Source organism: Cololabis saira, chromosome 2 (assembly GCF_033807715.1).
Source record: "Cololabis saira isolate AMF1-May2022 chromosome 2, fColSai1.1, whole genome shotgun sequence".
Taxonomy (NCBI): domain Eukaryota; kingdom Metazoa; phylum Chordata; class Actinopteri; order Beloniformes; family Belonidae; genus Cololabis; species Cololabis saira.
The window spans coordinates 27,875,031-27,892,415 of record NC_084588.1 but is presented as its reverse complement, the minus strand read 5'-3'; the positions used below and the strand labels follow the sequence as shown (position 1 = coordinate 27,892,415).

The window sequence follows — 17,385 nt, the reverse complement described above, 5'->3', positions numbered from 1 at the left end:
AGCAGTCCCTCTTCAGTCCAGAAGATGTGATGTCTACGACTTTCAAAAATAAACTTAATTCATCCCATTACAGGACAGTTTTCCACTTTACCTAACTAAATCTTAAAAAAGCTTATCCGAAGAAAAGGCTCTTATATGTGTGTTGTTGTTTTTTCCACAGACTTTAGTTTAAACTACCATTTGCGTTTTGCAAGAAAGAAAAATATTTTCAATAGTGTTTCTGAGTCCATGCAGTGATTTCCACCACAAGGTGGTGTCTGTTTTTAAATTTAGTCACAGATCCTGAAGATCACTCCTTTCATATTTGGGTTATAGTTTTGCTCCTTGCAAACAGATCTATCTGTTGTACTGAAAATGTAACATGTATCATGTAGGATTACATAAATGATAGATTTATCAAATTGTTGTCAATTACTGTAAGATACAATGTGTACACAGCGTCTTTGTACCAGTCATGATTCTGAGCTTCTTTTTTTTATTTTCACTGAACTATTCCAGTCTTCTTTTCCACCTACACCCACAAACATGTTTCTGGCATTAAAACGATACAACTCTGTATAAATATTGAAGCAATATTGAAATCATGGCTGAACACATTCTGATAACACTGAAATAAAGAGTTACACCCATCGGAGTTTCTATATAGTGTTTATTCCACCCACACAGGCCCAGGCAACCCACAGATAACTATAAGTGAAAGAGTGATAGAGCACTGTTCATCATTTTATATATGAGAGGCAAAGTTATAGAGAGATGCATTAAAAAACCAGAGAGATTCTTCATTATCTGTTTCAAGCTTTTTCCACTTCAACCTCGTCTCAGCATTTATATGCTGCAATTTAATAAGTTTTAGAATTTCAATCATGTGCAATGGAATGTATTTTATCTCTACATTTTAAAAAGGGTCCAGGCTTAAAACAAAACAATAGAACTCTGAACATATCTGCTCCTTAACATTGGAGCAGATATACTCTGTGTGCTAGAAATTTTCACTTCACTCTTGAAAAAGTGGAAAAGTGGTTAGAAAGAGATCCCCAAACTGGGTTCTCAATAATGTCTCTTAAACTCACATATCAGATGAGCAGAGGACACCTTTATCCTTCCAACTATCAGATAAGAAAAATTAGAAAACATGACAATATTCTGCCCTAAAAGGCTCAAACACAATTAAAATTCCAATGTCATTTAGAAAATATCATATATGTGTGTGAAATGCAAGGAAATAGCTGTCCATAATCAACAGATCGGTTGAAAAAAAAACATTAAAAGTTTTAAGCACTAAAGTGTAAGACTTTCAAACATAACCACCAGGTGGCAGCCAATACCCACGAATGACAAGAAGAGCAGTGATCGGTCTTCTTCCCTTTTCATCCGTGATGAACAATATTTCTATCTTAAAAGTGCATTATTATTATTATTATTATTATTATTATTATCATTATTATTATTATTATTATTATTGTTATTATTATTGTTGTTGTTGTTATTATTATCATTATCATTATCATTATCATTATCATTATTATTATTATTATTATTATTATTATTATTATTATTATTCCTTTTTCGTAATATGCTAAATTTGGTCTATTGAACGATATCTGCCAGGATGTTATCTTATGTTAGGATGCAAGGATGTGGTTGTCAGGGGGACGAGAGTTTCGAAGATGCTTAATTATTGATGGATTCCTCCGTCGGGGAGAGGCGCCTGTGGGTTGGGGTGGGGGGGAGGCTGGTCCACTCCTGCTCATTTGGTTTCCATAGCACCGCCCTCTGGAGAGCTGCAGCTTTCATTTCTGGCTTTACTTTCCTTGATTTTTATAAAAAATATATTACTTTAATAGGGTAATAAATTGCACCATGCATCTAATCGAAATTGTTCCATATCTCACATTGTACAGGTTATGAAATGTCCTTGAAGTATAACTCATTCCTTCCAACCTCCAACAAATGTTTTACTGTACCTATATAAATGTTCCTAAATATGTACAATCAAGGGTACAATCATATGAGTTATAGATTGAGAACACGGCCTTGGTTGCTGGAGAGCAGCTGGCCAGCTGTTGGACTGAGCTGCTGTCGCTGACCTCGGTGCTGAACACGACGTCAGATCAACCTGCGCTCACCACAGGAGACACCATAAAGCCTCACTCTCTCTTTGATTTATTGAAGCCACTCCAAATGCACACCTTTGTTTCGTGATCTTTGACTTTTCTTTTCCTTTTCCTAACATTCCCTCCATAGTATAGATCTCTTTGTTTTTTTTGTTTCAAGCTCAGACTGCGCGACTACGTTGGCCATCAATTTCCCTCGGTTTCGTCGCAATGGCACTTGGCGCGGCTGCTGTACGGCAGGCGGGAGCTGCGCTGCTGGAGGATCACGGCGCACAGCTCCACTGATCCACCTTCCTTAACAAAGGCTGTTTTCGCCTTAACTCTTTTCGCTTCAGCACTGAAAATTAAGCTCGTCTTCGGGATCGTCGCTTCCCTGGATTCAAGTTCTCTTTAACTTCTGCTTTCTGCTTTCCCCGGTTTGCCGCTGCAGTCGGCCATCCTGCGCTGCAACATGACGTTGAGGCAGTAACATTATTTTGAGAAAAACAAGCAAACACAAAGAAGCGGGATATGTCCATTAAGATGAAAGCCGTGGAGGGGCTCAAGGAATTTGCGGGGAAGACTATGGGTCATATGTACAGGTAGGGACAGGTTTGTGTGTGTGTGTGTTTGTTTTCTTTCATGTGAAATGGACTACGTTTTATTGTTATCACTTATACTTTAGAAAAGATTTACAATAAATGTGCGCAGGCCTATGGGTCATCGAAAATCATAAAAATCTACTAGTGATCTCTAGTCACGCCTCTAGAAGTGAGCGCTAATTATGCAATCAGATGTCGCGCGCCTGTGCACACGTGTGCGCGCTTGGCGTTTGCAGGGCTTTGGATTCCGCTGGACCCGATGATGGACCTGATGATGGACCGATGCAGGACCGATGCAGGACCGATGCAGGGGCCTGTGCATGAATCTTATTGGCAGACAAGTTAAGCGGGGACACGCAGGCCGAGCGACAATCATTTTGAGATTCGTTCATATAGTCTGTGGATCATTTTCATAGATCTGTGTGTATAATGACAGACCTAGCCAGACTTTTTCAACGGATTTCATTGGCTTTTTCATTCTATTATAAACGTCCCAACATTTACAAGCTCTCATCTCATTTGTAAGATTTGCAGCAAGAAAGGGCCTTTTCTCTTGTGAATTCACCTTTTATGTCTCACAATCAGATTGAGATAATACACTGGTTGATTCCTATAAATATAGGTTACAGAAGCATAATAAATCTGTACTGAAGCACAATCCTGCTTTTGCATTTTCCAATTTTAAAATCAAAGCTTTTATTTTAACCATAGACACATCGTATCATTTCTTATTATTTTACCTAGCTGATATATTTAGCACATTTCTTCAAAGAATTTACTGAAATCGGTTTGATTCTTTTTTGTAATCAATATGCAGCCTCACGAACATGAAGACGACGTTCCTTAAAAGAAAAAAGAGAAAAGAAAAAAAAGAGGTGTTTGAGGAAAGCCCGCAGACGCTTGTCTGCAGACTGGAAGTGTTCCTGAATGTTAATGAGTGAAAGTGAGCTGGCTGCTGCAATGCGGTACAGGCATGTTCATCTGTTCCAGCCGTCAACGCTCAACTTTATTTGCTTATTGACACATTGTTCAAACACGGTCGCGCGCACACACACACACACACACACACACACACACACACACACACACACACACACACACACACACACACACACACACACACACACACACACACACACACACATAGTACTCGGCCCATACTAAAATATTCATGCTCAATGTAAAGAAAATTGTATTTTCTGCTGGGTAGCACTATTTAATTTAGAACATAAGGAACATATGTTACAAATATTTGAGGAGGACTCAGCAGGAAGTATTTTCCTGCCTGACTGTTGCAGGGTGATGGAGAAAAGGCAGAAGCCTGGGGATGTGATCCAGCTGACGGAGGACGGGCGGCCTCGGGAGGCCGCGGAGAAGAAACCCCCGCTGTGCGACTGCAGATGCTTCGGCTTGCCTCGCCGCTACATCATCGCCATGATGAGTGGCCTGGGCTTCTGCATCTCCTTCGGTATCCGGTGTAACCTGGGCGTGGCCATAGTGGGCATGGTCAACAACAGTACCATCCACCAGAATGGCAAGATCATCATCAAAGAGGTGTGGTGATGGCAGACGCGCACCTTTACTCACCGCCAAAAAATAAAAGGGGGGGGGGGGGGGGGGCTCTGACAACTCAAAGACAAAACCCCTGTTTCCAATTTAATGATCAAAATAAAATGACAGCAAAACATTTGTATAGCTTATAACACGTAAGGCCCATGCTCGATCAGTCACTTCATAATCACAATACATTTCTAAATGGGAAATCACATCTTGTATATTTTAAAAGGTCTAAATATACAATTCGGACTGTTATGTGCGTAAATGCATTGGTCTATTTACTGACGTTAGTTTAATGAAACAACTTTAAAAATGCATACATATACAAAATGCACATCCACTTTAAAACGGTGGTACAGTCCTTTCGTTTTCCAAATGTTTTTCGTGTAAATATGCTATTTATTTTTTAATGACTTCCCGAAGGCAAAATAATCGTCCTCCAACAATAAAATCAGCGTTTTGGGTTTCATTCGGTTTCTTTGTTTGCAATTATTTATAAAGGCCTATGGTTTTTTTTTTAAAGGGGGAATTGTGTTTATCAAAAAGAAACAAATAGTTCCAAGCCAGTAAATAAACATGTTTTCCTACAGATTAATTCATTTTCTGAAATATATATTAGCCTATATGGTGATAATAAATTAAAATCTGCAGCGTCAACATTTTGATGCTTTTCTTTCTTCTTCTTTTTCTTTTTTTCGCTGTTTTTGTTTTCCTCGTCATCCACCAGAAAGCCAAGTTCAACTGGGATCCAGAGACGGTGGGGATGATTCACGGCTCTTTCTTCTGGGGATACATCGTGACGCAAATCCCGGGAGGATACATTTGTTCAAGGCTGGCGGCAAACAGGTAGGCCGCAGTGGCAGCCGCTTATACATGCAGAATGGGATTTATTTTAAAATAAATGTCTGCGCTGGTTCTGTGTGACCATACTTCCATTTTCTGTTTTTGTTTAACGAAAAAAAAAGACAATATCCATGTGGACATTGTCTTTTTTTCATTGTCTTTTTTTCTTTTTCAATAAGAATCCGAGTCAAGCAAATCTTAGGTGCTAAGTGGGTGTTGATCTTTCAGCAGAGTGGCTATGGAGCAGCAGCCAGGGAGCTGTGGGGAGGATGTGGGGAGGAACACGGGGCTGCAGGCCTGCAGCTCCCGCTGTCAGGGCTTCATGCCACCTGTTAATGAGCTCCCGGAGGGGGGCAGGATGCTCTGAGGGTATAAATACCCCACACTTGATCTGTTCGCAAAAAGGCTTTCATTCTCTTGAGCACTGCCAGTGCGTCAGTCAATATGACGTAAAACGACGGTGCACAGGTTGAGTTTTGACTAACTGGTTGCTATTAACCTATGAAGAAGGAAAAAAAATCACCAAATGCTATGGCGTTCATTCAATGGCAATGGCATCAAAGCCAAACAGTCATACACTGCAACTCCATATTTTGGGGCCCATATTCAGTAGGCTGCAGGCCTCCCTCTTTGTTCCATGTTCCTGCTGTCAGTTTGTGTACCATCCTGTTGAGTGGCAAGAGGGTGTGATGGACTCATTTGGTCTCGGGCCCAACAGTAGTCTCCACCGGATTAGGATTTACCCCCCACGTGCAGATGAAAGGGCTCGCTGTTGATGGCCTTGGCTCTCTTGGAAAAGAAAATGAAAAAACGTTAGGCCATCAAAATACCCTGCATTTAAACAGGGAGCATGTTTTGCTCTGAATCTTTTTACGGCCTGCCTTACATTAGAATACAAGGCGGGAGACGCCCGGCTACAGATGGAGGTGGAAATGTGGACTTCTTTTCCTGCAGAATTAGTCACTTCTTCACAGAAAATCCTCACAAGTCGACTACGCAATGAAAAATGAAACGATAAATTACATTGTTCAAAAATACCACTTTTAATGATGCATAGGTGAGACCGGTTGCTAGGCAACACGTGCGCACGGAGGAGGTCGTTGACGGGCCACTGCTGCCGCTGCCGGCGCTTCAAATATTAATTTCTATGACGACAAAAGAGCACGTGCTCTGCAGGGCCAATCATATCCGAGGACAAATGACGCCCCCCCCCCCCAACCCTTCACGTGCTCTGCTCAGTGCATGGTTAAGGGGTTTATAACGTGATGCTATTTCATCCTTCTTATTCTTCTTTAAATAAATGAATAAAACAGAATCAGTTTAGACACAAATGGTTAGGCCTTAATGTATTAAAATTACTACAGGGCAAATATTTCAAATTAAACCTCTCCACAAAAAATACAGATACAAAGCTATATTTTGTCGTATAAAAATGATATGTCTGTGCACCACTCCTTCACTTTAAGCAGCCCCAATCTAAATATTCTTCATTTGAAACGCATTTTTATTCCATTTCCAGGGTATTTGGGCTGGCCATTTTCCTCACCTCGACTCTCAACATGTTAATTCCCTCCGCTGCGAGATCCCACTTCGGCTGCGTCATTTTTGTCCGGATCCTACAGGGACTAGTGGAGGTAGGAGCGTCCGCGCGGCCGCCTCATCTCATTTGTTTTGAATCATGCGTCATTCTGAATAGACGTGTGGATTTAATGTGTCGGACACCAACACTACATTTATTCGTATCAATATTGTGGCATAAAGTCGAACCCTCTGCAAATTCCTCTCCAGCAGAAAACCGAGGAATAATTGTTTACATATCGGGAGCAGCAAGAGGAAACACGATATGAGCATGAGCACTATTGATCCAACTATACAGTTTGTCTATGTTGGAGCTCCATCTGGTCCAGCCGTTTTTTCCCTTTCACATGTTGTATCCTGGTTACACAACAGCCTGAAACAGATGCACAATACTCGTCACATCAAAACTTTGGATTCAAATGCAGCACCCAGAAATAAGCCTGTTGATTACAGATGTCAACAAATAGTAAATTATATTACATGATCTATTGAATCCTTGACACAATGTTGAGCATTTTTCATCCAACTTGTCAGATTGTAAAATTATTTTAGTAAAATACATTCACATGGAAGCACGTAAAGGCTTGATGGAAGAAAGACATAATATAGGTTATTATAATTTAGCATTTTGTCTTTGTTCAAAGAGAGGGCATGCACGTTTGACATCTGTTTGTTCAAATTAGTGCTGTTGAACATTTAAAATAGGTGTACATGCTTTGCTCTGTGAAACACTCATCAGCTCCTCAGTTTGTTCATGGTAATCACAGGGCTGGAGATGGTAATTCTTGTTAAAGTCTCAGAGTATATTTGCTCAGATTCAAAACAGGAGGGATATTCCAGATAGATTGTTAGTGCATATTAAACTCAAATGAGATTGAAATGAAGGTAAAAAAATGACGAGTTGTTGTTTAAAGCCTTATTCACTGGAATAGTGTTTTTTAAATATATATACAGTGCAATATTAGCTGAAAACGAATCTATAAATATGGAATATGGAAGTCTGTTTTTATATTATAAAGTGGGTGCATTTGTGTGATGTGTACAGGGAGTGACATACCCAGCCTGTCATGGCATCTGGAGTAAGTGGGCCCCGCCACTGGAGAGGAGTCGTCTGGCCACCATCTCATTCTGTGGTATTTGCCTATTTGTATATATACTGTATGTAAAAAATATATATATCTTTTTTTCTTTTCTTTTTTAAGTGCTCCTATCATTCCTAAACTGGCCTCACAATGGATATGTTGCATGATAAGATGTCCAATCTCCCATATCTCATTGTTTTCCAGGCTCTTATGCAGGTGCTGTGATCGCGATGCCTTTGGCTGGGATCCTGGTTCAGTATTCAGGATGGTCCTCTGTCTTCTACGTCTATGGTGAGGTTCACAGATGAGAGTCTGCATGAGATGAGCACATCTATTGTTGTAGAAGAAGATGAAATGTTAATTTTTTTTAAATAACTGTAATGGGAACGCTTCGGAGAGAAAGTCAAATGAATCTGTCCAGGCAGACTATGCATTGATTTCTCCCCCCTGTTGTGTTGGAGCATCAATAAAAAACCCTCCATCCTTCCCTCCAGACTGGATACAGCTAGCTCTCCTGTCTGGGTTTGGTTCTCTCAGGCATTTTGGCTAACACACTCTCTGTATCTTTACTACTGAGGTTAAAATTAACTATAGTAATCCATTCGTAGTTAACTAAAATGTATTCTGCCTCAGGCACCTGTCTACCCATGTCTTATGTTGTTTGTTTGTCTGTTTTTTGTTCTCTTGGACGGGCTGTACTGGAAAATCAATTTCCCTTCAGGGATTAATTTAATAATTTAGATTAATTAGTATTTTAATTTGAATTTGAATTTTGAATATGCAGGGTGCTTTGGCATGTTCTGGTACATGTTCTGGATTCTTGTGTCTTATGAGAGCCCTGCTGAACATCCAACCATTACTGATGAGGAACGCAGCTATATTGAGGAGAGCATTGGAGAAAATGTCAAGATGTTGGGTCCTGCAGAGGTAACCAAGCTCTTTTCAAACAACAAGACAACAGATACAAATTGATTTAAAACTTTTCTGTTGAGCACCAATCTTTTTGAACATCAGTACAATACTTTTATGGTATATTGTCAAAGAAACAATATAAAGCATGCAATGCACTGAACATCTGCATACAATTTCACCCTTTGTCATAATCTATTCCAGAAATTTAAGACCCCCTGGAGAAAGTTCTTCACCTCTATGCCTGTCTATGCAATCATTGTGGCAAACTTCTGCAGGAGCTGGACGTTCTACCTGCTGCTCATCAGCCAGCCTGCATATTTTGAAGAAGTGTTTGGCTTTGAGATCAGCAAGGTGAGTTCATGACACAAGACAGGTTGAACAGAGCATCAAGGAATGACAGATTCAAATTGTGTTGATTCAAAACACAGTGCTGGCACTTTTAGAAACAGATGCTTTACAGCTCAAGGGTTATAATAGGGCATATCTTATCTGTGTCATTTGTTGCCTATTTCATGAAAGGGAAATCTGGACAAATTTGGACAGAACAACCAGAAGTCACACAAAGACAAACTGCAACTGGAAACCCAGATTAAAACTATTTAACTAAAAAGCGCATCACACAGGCTCTTATGAAACATGCTTTTAGGTGTTTACGTTACAACAGTAAAATCTGTTAATCTTTTTCTTATGCAAAACACTGGGTATCCAAATTCTGAGGCTGACACTTGTAAGTTGTATGATACCCTCAGTACTTTGCACACAAGAATAAAAACAGCAGCCATGGCATGTCCTCTCTAACATCAGTCACATGAATCAAAGAAACCCTTTTTACAGATGCCAAAAACACCATGAAGCTGACTCATCAGAAGCAAGAGATCAATGGAAAATGATGTGCATCATCACTTTGTGCTCATGCTGATCTCTGCCAGGTTTTAGAAAGTATTAGATAGATCTAATATATTAAAAAAAAATGATGCTGTCCCACATTCTTATAAAAAGGTGTAACAGATTGCTGTTTTGTTGAGCTACATTCTGTGTGTTGCAGGTTGGCATGCTGTCTGCCCTCCCCCACTTAGTGATGACCATCATTGTGCCCATTGGTGGCCAGCTGGCCGACTATCTGCGCAGCCACAACATCCTGTCAACCACCACTGTCAGGAAAATCATGAACTGTGGAGGTGAGAAGCCTGGGCTGAGGATGAGATCACATTTCCACACCTTTCTCTGCACAGCTACTGGGTGTTATTTTCATGGTGTTTGATCCATGTTGTTATGCTTTCTTTTTCTTTTCTTTTTTTTTCTCTGTGGTTGCTCTTTGTTGCTGGCTAGGTTTGAGAGATGACGTTGTTTAGTAGTTTTGTAAAAATCTATTTGTTCAATACTTCAGTACACAAGTGGGTTCCCTGTTTGTGATTGTGCATTGATTTCATATATGTCACTTTTGTAATTGAGAGCAGGGCATGTGTCTCGCTTAATTCAATTGACACCAGGATGACCAGCCGCCCGTGGGCTTGCGTGTGTGTGTGTGTGTGTGTGTGTGTGTGTGTGTGTGTGTGCGTGCGTGTGTGACCTGCCATCTCTCTCTGTTAGGGTTTGGCATGGAAGCTACATTGCTGCTGGTTGTTGGATATTCTCACAGTAAAGGGATGGCCATCTCTTTCCTTGTGCTGGCAGTGGGATTCAGTGGATTTGCTATATCAGGTTAGTACCACACGTTCAACTCACTCAGAATTTAGTGAAGTTAAATTGTGATTCAATTGATTTAAGCTGAAACAATCACAGCTGCTCTAAGGCTTTATAGTGTATAACAGCTGATTTGGGGTTGGCCCTTACAGATATCAAGATACTGTTAGGTATCTGTATAACATTTTCATTTTTGAGCTACATGTATTTGGTAGCAGAGGCTTTGCTGTGGTAGACAGCCAGCACTAGCTTCAATCAGATAGCGCTGCTGGTCCTTCACCACAACCATGCAGCTTTCTTCATCCACCCATTCAACAGATCTCATCCTGTTTGTGCTTGGTTGAAGATGCTGCAAAGATCTGCAACTGTCTGAAAAATCAGCTTCTTGGTTGTTGTTGTCAAGCTGTCTCCTGGAGTGTTTAATAATTCAGTGCTATAGCTGTCTCAGGGGATGCACCAAGCAGGCAGTGTGCAGTAGCTCACAAGAACACTTATTCATTCAGCCTGTCAGAGTGGGGGAGGATGAGGAAGGGTGGCAAACCGATGCCTATTTTTGCAAATAATTGGTCACCATTTGTGCTTCTATTATCTTCAACTCTGCCCTGCCGGTGTTGCTTTCTTGCATGAAACATACTGTCACGCCATTTCCCTTGGTTTTATTTTATATTACATTGCCTCCACCAGGCTTTAACGTCAACCACCTGGATATTGCTCCTCGATATGCCAGCATCCTAATGGGCATCTCCAACGGTGTTGGTACTCTGTCTGGGATGGTTTGCCCGCTGATTGTTGGTGCTATGACAAAAAACAAGGTAACACTTTCTCCTCAGAGAGCTAAACATAATTCTTATTTCATGTGCATGCAAAAGGATGAAAAAGAGGCCTGTATAGGTCACAAAAACCTGCTATTAGCCTTCATATGCAGTATATAAAATAAACATTTTAACAAATAAAATGGTTTACAGCACATTATAATGTTGTTGTAAGCAGATATTGTTTTATAAGTTTCCGGAGATCTTATCCTTACATATATAAAAGAGGTAACATCTACTGTATGAATGAAAGTAAATAATTTGCAAATATTGTCTTTGGGCAAATCAGGTTCAGAGTTTCTATCGCTTTATAAAAGATTAAAAACATGAAAAAGATCCAACAAAATAATAAATAAAATACTGCATTTCTAGGAGCTGTTATTGTTGATATTTATGTTTTGAGAAAGCACCCTATTAGAAAACATTTTTATGAGGGAAGCTGTCCCAAATTTGTAGATGAAGTTTTTAGTTTTTAACCGTTTTTTTTTTTAGTGTGGTACCTTGAATCACATCCAAGAAATCTGTGCATAAGAGATGTAGACACAGCCACTGGGTCGTTAGTTTGTTCAGTCTGAAGCTTCGAGTTTTGGCATTTTGTCTGTTGCCATCTGAACCCCAATAGGAGCCACTGGATCAGACTGAGAATCCACAGACGCCATGTTCCATAACAGAAAGCTTTGCTTTATGGTCTTTTCATTCGAAATATGACAAACTCACATATCACAGACATCAGACTGTGTTGAAAAAGACTATAAACCTTTAACCAAGACCATACAGCCATTGAGAAATTTTGCAGAGATGTGTGAATTCAATTTAATTCAGTTCAAATCAATTCAATTCAATTCAATTCAATTCAATTCAGCTTCATTTCATCAGCGCCAAATCATGAAAAATTTCATCTCAAGCTACTTCAACAATGCAGTTGAATTTTTGTAAAGCAGTCCAATTAATACAAAGCCAATAAAATAACACTAACAATTATTGCTTACCAACAGATTGCATAAAAACTTTCCTTTGATACAATCCCCCATCCTGAGCATGGACCAGGCGAGTATGGAATGAAAAAACTTGCCTTAACAGGAAGAAACCTCTGGCAAAACCAGATAGGAAGAGCGGCTATCTGACTTGACCGGTTAGGGGCTGAGAGGACAGGACAGAGGACAGAACATCAAATAAACAGATTAAATGAGAAGTGGGATGATTTTCTCATATCCATGTATCTCAATCAGTCAATCCTTTTGAAACTGGAGAAGCCAATCACTGCTCTCTGACAGAAAGACGGCAGTTTCAAAGCACTTTGATATTTGATATGGGCTGTGCAAGTCTGTCCAGGGTTCTTTACCCATCTTTTATAAAAGACCATTCAGTCAGATATAAAGGGTGATGTAAACATAGTGTCATTATTGCATGAAAAAACGTCAATTACACGATTATGACAGTGAATACATGAAAATATTCACATGTAATATTCCTCTATAGGCCTCTATAGCTCTAGCCCATGAACTAAAGGTCTTGACCTTCAATATGCACATCCTTTGTCCTACACAATAGGGCAATAGGGCTCTTCGACCTGATGTGATGGAAACATATTGCATATTTTCTATAATATTTAGCCATGTGTAAACAAAAACAAATTTGATCAAAGAAATAAAAAAAAAACAGTACATGTTTGTTTATGGGAATGCAAAAATGGAGAGGAAGTATCTATCATTTCTCTCTCTCTGCTTCAGACTCGAGAAGAGTGGCAGTATGTGTTCCTGATAGCCTCCATGGTGCATTACGGGGGAGTGATCTTCTACGGGATCTTTGCGTCAGGGGAAAAACAGCCCTGGGCGGACCCAGAACTGACCAGTGACGAGAAGTGTGGCTTCATTGATGAAGATGAGCTGGCAGAAGAGACGGGCGACATCACTCAGAGTTATGGTGCTTTCGGAGGTCCTGCTAAAACATACGGCGCCACCACACAGGTGAACGGAGGCTGGGCTGCTGGATGGGAGAAGACGGAGGAATACGTCCAGGAGGAAGCGCAGGGAGGAGGCTACGGATACAGGCAGGATGAGGGATACTCTTAGACCAAACATACAGCCACTGATACACAAGTATTTTCCCAAGCGTGCATCAGTTTTAGCTAGAACAACAACAACAAAAAAAAACAAGAAAAGCCACAATCCATTGCAATATTGTCTTCACAAATTTCTCAAAGAAAATTCTAAAAAGTTATAAACTAAATGTAAAAACTACAAAAATATAGGAAAAATTTGAATATATTTGATTAATAGAGGTGTAGCACATATCAAATTGGCAGATTGTAAATGTATTAATATGCATACTGATAGATATATTTATTTGGAGTGATCATGTACGTAACGTGAACATTTTCATCACATCCGTCAAGGCTTCCTGACCACACTGAAGCCTGTAGGATGAAACGCTGCATCTGAATGGACCATTTGTAACGGTTGCAGTAATGACAACATCCTACAAGTTAAACACTTCAGTGTATAAATGTTTCACTGCGCAGCACAACAAACAGAAACTAAAACTCTGTTGACATAGATTGTACTGTATCTCTCCTCAATGCACTCAGACTAGTGTCCTGTTTTCAATGCACAATTTTAATTGTTCTTTTCTTACAGTGTCACTGGCTTCTGCGTGTCTGTGTGTAATGTCTGAACATGTAATCTGGTGTTGGAATTAGAGATGTGGCGCACTGACCTCTGATGACCTGGTGGTTACACACGTAAAGAAGGAAATGCCTTTCAGTTTTTTTTCCTTTTTCCGTCCATTTTTCATGCACCTGTGCACCTTTGATTGTTGCAACTGTTACAGCCATTCAAACTCCGGTTATAATGCAACATGTTCTGAAGGATTTGTTTTTAACTCAAACACAGAGAAATTATAGAGTAAATATAGATTATAGAGTAAATATAAGTTAATCGATAGAAATTAAATTTGGGCATTACACCACAACAGCAATGTCTTTACATGACCTTAGAAAGGGTTGGTGCAATGCAAAATTGCAGAAATAAACCAAAATCAGTATGCACACCAATTAAGTTATACTGTACATCAACTGAAAATGTTGTGCCTTTTACTTTTACTTGTAAAGTTTTAAATGATTAAATGACATGGGGTAGGGGTAAAAGATGGTGAAAGGATGATCCCTTTCAAAAATACATGCCATGAAATAACAGATATATACAGGCAATTGGCAGTCATTTGGGTCCATCATTGGAGTACAACAGAAAATATTTAAAGGACCAGCCTTTAAACATTAATGGCTTTGAAACAATTGATATCTTCTCGTTAATGCTATCTGGAAATGATCAACAGTACATTGATGGTTTGATGATGCACAGCAAAACTGGAAATAGCTCTCGATCTAGGAGTTTGGCTTCCAACCCAGAGGGAGCACAAATATGGTTATAAAACTCTTTGATTTGATCAATTATATGGGATCAGAGGAACTAATACATTTGTTTAATCACATTTAACTCATGAAAGTTGAGCAAAAACCTACATTTGATAATTACAATGCACTCTAGTGGTCAATTGGTTTACAATTTTCTTTCCACCTGCCATTCTGAACGAGCCTTTATAGTTCATTGGTCATACACATGCATAAATAATGACCTCTGAAATTCGATTGGCTGCTCTAAAAAACATTTTTTTTAAGTAGCCAGTCAACCATTGAAGCCTTATATACCTGTACTAATTTCAGATTTTTAGTTGGTTTATGAGATACTGACATGCAAGAGTTGTAGAGCCAGCCTCTAAACAACATTTCATAAAAGGTGATGTGCTTCTTAGCAATGTCCTACTTGGCAATCAGGGCCAAGGTTCAATGAATTAGGAAAACTACATCACAAGAGACAGACCAAATAAGTACAGCTACAAATTTGATTGGTATTGGTTCACATTTTTCCCAATATACCAATCAATTGAGTGGCCTTCACTTTTGATGGTCAAAACTGGCAAGAATGGTTGCGTTTGATTTGGGAGCTTGAAAGGAATCAGGGAGGAAGAATTTTTGTCGAGCCATAATATAAGTCTCATTATTATAGCGCCACCTAGAGGCCTTGCCAAAGAAATTAAAACCATCAGAAAACTATTTGCCATAGCAACTGTCAGAAACTATTTACCAGGTTTGGTGCCTGCAAAGTTTATAGTTTAGAGAAGAATTGAGAAGGTATAGAGCGATAAAGAGCAAACATAATTAATTATTATAATTGTTATTATTATAACTAGTACTATTATTATTGTTATTATATAGGTAAATTTAATACCAAACAGCATGATTAGCTACGTAATTTGTGAAGCATTTCATGATCCAAAGCATATTGATCAGTTTTGATCAACAGGTTTGAGTAACAAAACAACCCCTAAACTGTCATAATCTGACTGAAATGTATCTCACTGAATGCTTTGATTCTCCTTTCTCCATCTGAAAGTTCACAATTTCAAACCAGGGAAATCTACACTGAAAAAAGTGAAAAGAAAAATTAGAAAAAAAAAGATTTCTGAGCTGTTAAAATGGAAGAAAAATGAAATATTAAGAAAAGTCAAATGTGATTATAGATATAACATTCCCAAGATAAAACATTCCCAAAAAATATTTTTTATTTATAGTTATAGTGAAGAGGTGGCAATCACTTATGTGTGCAATTAGAATAAACTGCTGTTTCCGCTATGGAACAGAAGTGAGACAGGACTTTTTATGAATCACTATGTAATGATAGGATCTGCCTTCATCTGTGGATGTCAGGAGTTGACGAGTGTTTTAGTCTCCGGACTAGAATGAACAAGCAACTCACACTTGTTTTGTCTTCATTCTGCTTTTACACTGACAAGGTCGGAAGCGGGCCAATTTTGCTTATCTCGTCACTTGTCTGTGGTGACCTCATGTCAGCACTTCGCAATGTATGTAGATGTGTCCGGATGTGTATTTATGCATGGAACAAAGTGGAGTTTGTAATATGTGTCCCCTTTTTTCAACTTTTTTGTTTCTTTTAAACTTTTTTTTTGTCTTTGTCTCAGATACTGTTACTGATGCTTCAATTTCTTTTACACAATTAACCAAAGGTGAAAGGCCGAGGTGGGTTTTAGCCGAAGGACCAACATTTTAGGAAGGAGTACAGACCGTCAGCAGTGAGGTTCCCACCAGAGGAACCGGCAGTGTGCAGGTGGCACCAAACATTACTCAGTGTACAAAGCAATAAATCCATGGTAACAGTTCTCGTAAAACTTCATCACGTTACTGTTTTTTTAATGGATTTGTTTAAAAGTTAGGTTCTTTTTTGTGATATAAAAAGTGTAGAAAACAAACACTTGTAAAGAAAAAAAAATATGTATGAAAATATAGTAATAGAGTCCAACACAAACATCTTTGACAAGTAACGTCAAGGTTTTGTGACAGGGCTGCTCACCAGATGAGAATGATATAAAGAGCTCTGCCAGGGAGGCAGACGCTCTTCCTCGTGTTTCTGTTTTTGTTTTTGTGTGGTCCGCACTAACTGTGCCGTTGTCCCCTGCCTCTCTCTTCTCGGCTTCCCCTGCCTCTGCATTTTGTTGGACTTGTGTCTTTGGTTCGGTGGCTGGACCTCCATCGCTCTACTTAACCACATGTTTCTCCTGCTTCCCCTGTACAGCATTTCACTGTCACAATATTTATTGACATGATGGATGAAGTCTTAATTGAAGAAGAAATCATTTTGAAGACGAAAAAAAAAAGATGACAAATGTGCAACCTGAAGTAGTGAGAAGTTTCCTGTTTTTGTGCCTCTGAAGTTGCAGTGTGATTCTATGGCTTCTGTTGCTGTGTAAATTGAGAGGTTTGTTGATGTCAAAATGAAATACTCTATATCCTTTTTTTTATATAAAAGAAAAGTAAACAAATCTGCCCTTGTCCCGAGTATTTGTACTGTGATAATACACATGAGAAAACTGCCCACCTCTTTAGCTGCTGTAAATTTCAGAGCAAAGCGGGGTTTATAGAAAACTACAGCCACATCAGGAGCAACAATTACTCAAATTTAATTAGCTGCAAGAGCAACTGAAACATTACATGTTGCTATGTTTTTACTGAAAGAAAAACAATGAAGCAAACCTAATTAATTCTCAACAAACCTACAGGTCTTCTGCAGAAATTTTCTCAGTCCTGTTCAAGACACAAGAATACAATAAAAATTGAAACATGAATATCAAAAACAATGATGTGGGATAT

General features: G+C 39.1%; 1 protein-coding gene across 1 annotated transcript; it reads left to right on the top strand.

The window, feature by feature from the left end:
- Positions 1 to 2,073: 2,073 nt before the first annotated feature.
- Positions 2,074 to 17,057, top strand: slc17a6b (solute carrier family 17 member 6b). The gene is made up of 12 exons (XM_061742286.1): positions 2,074 to 2,695; positions 3,994 to 4,249; positions 4,980 to 5,098; positions 6,615 to 6,729; positions 7,719 to 7,806; positions 7,960 to 8,046; positions 8,540 to 8,682; positions 8,869 to 9,018; positions 9,713 to 9,845; positions 10,258 to 10,368; positions 11,035 to 11,162; positions 12,893 to 17,057. The coding sequence occupies exons 1-12, from the start codon at positions 2,625 to 2,627 to the stop codon at positions 13,232 to 13,234; spliced, it is 1,743 nt and encodes a 580-aa protein (XP_061598270.1). The 5' UTR covers positions 2,074 to 2,624; the 3' UTR covers positions 13,235 to 17,057.
- Positions 17,058 to 17,385: the final 328 nt, after the last annotated feature.

What these genes read in the sequence shown, in the direction of transcription:
- slc17a6b (XM_061742286.1), top strand. Translation starts at nt 2,625, where the DNA reads ATGTCCATTAAGATGAAAGCCGTGGAGGGGCTCAAGGAATTTGCGGGG. An exon ending in TTGGCTTTGAGATCAGCAAG is followed by an intron (nt 9,019 to 9,712) that starts GTGAGTTCATGA and finishes TGTGTGTTGCAG; the next exon opens with GTTGGCATGCTGTCTGCCCT. An exon ending in CAGTGGATTTGCTATATCAG is followed by an intron (nt 10,369 to 11,034) that starts GTTAGTACCACA and finishes TGCCTCCACCAG; the next exon opens with GCTTTAACGTCAACCACCTG.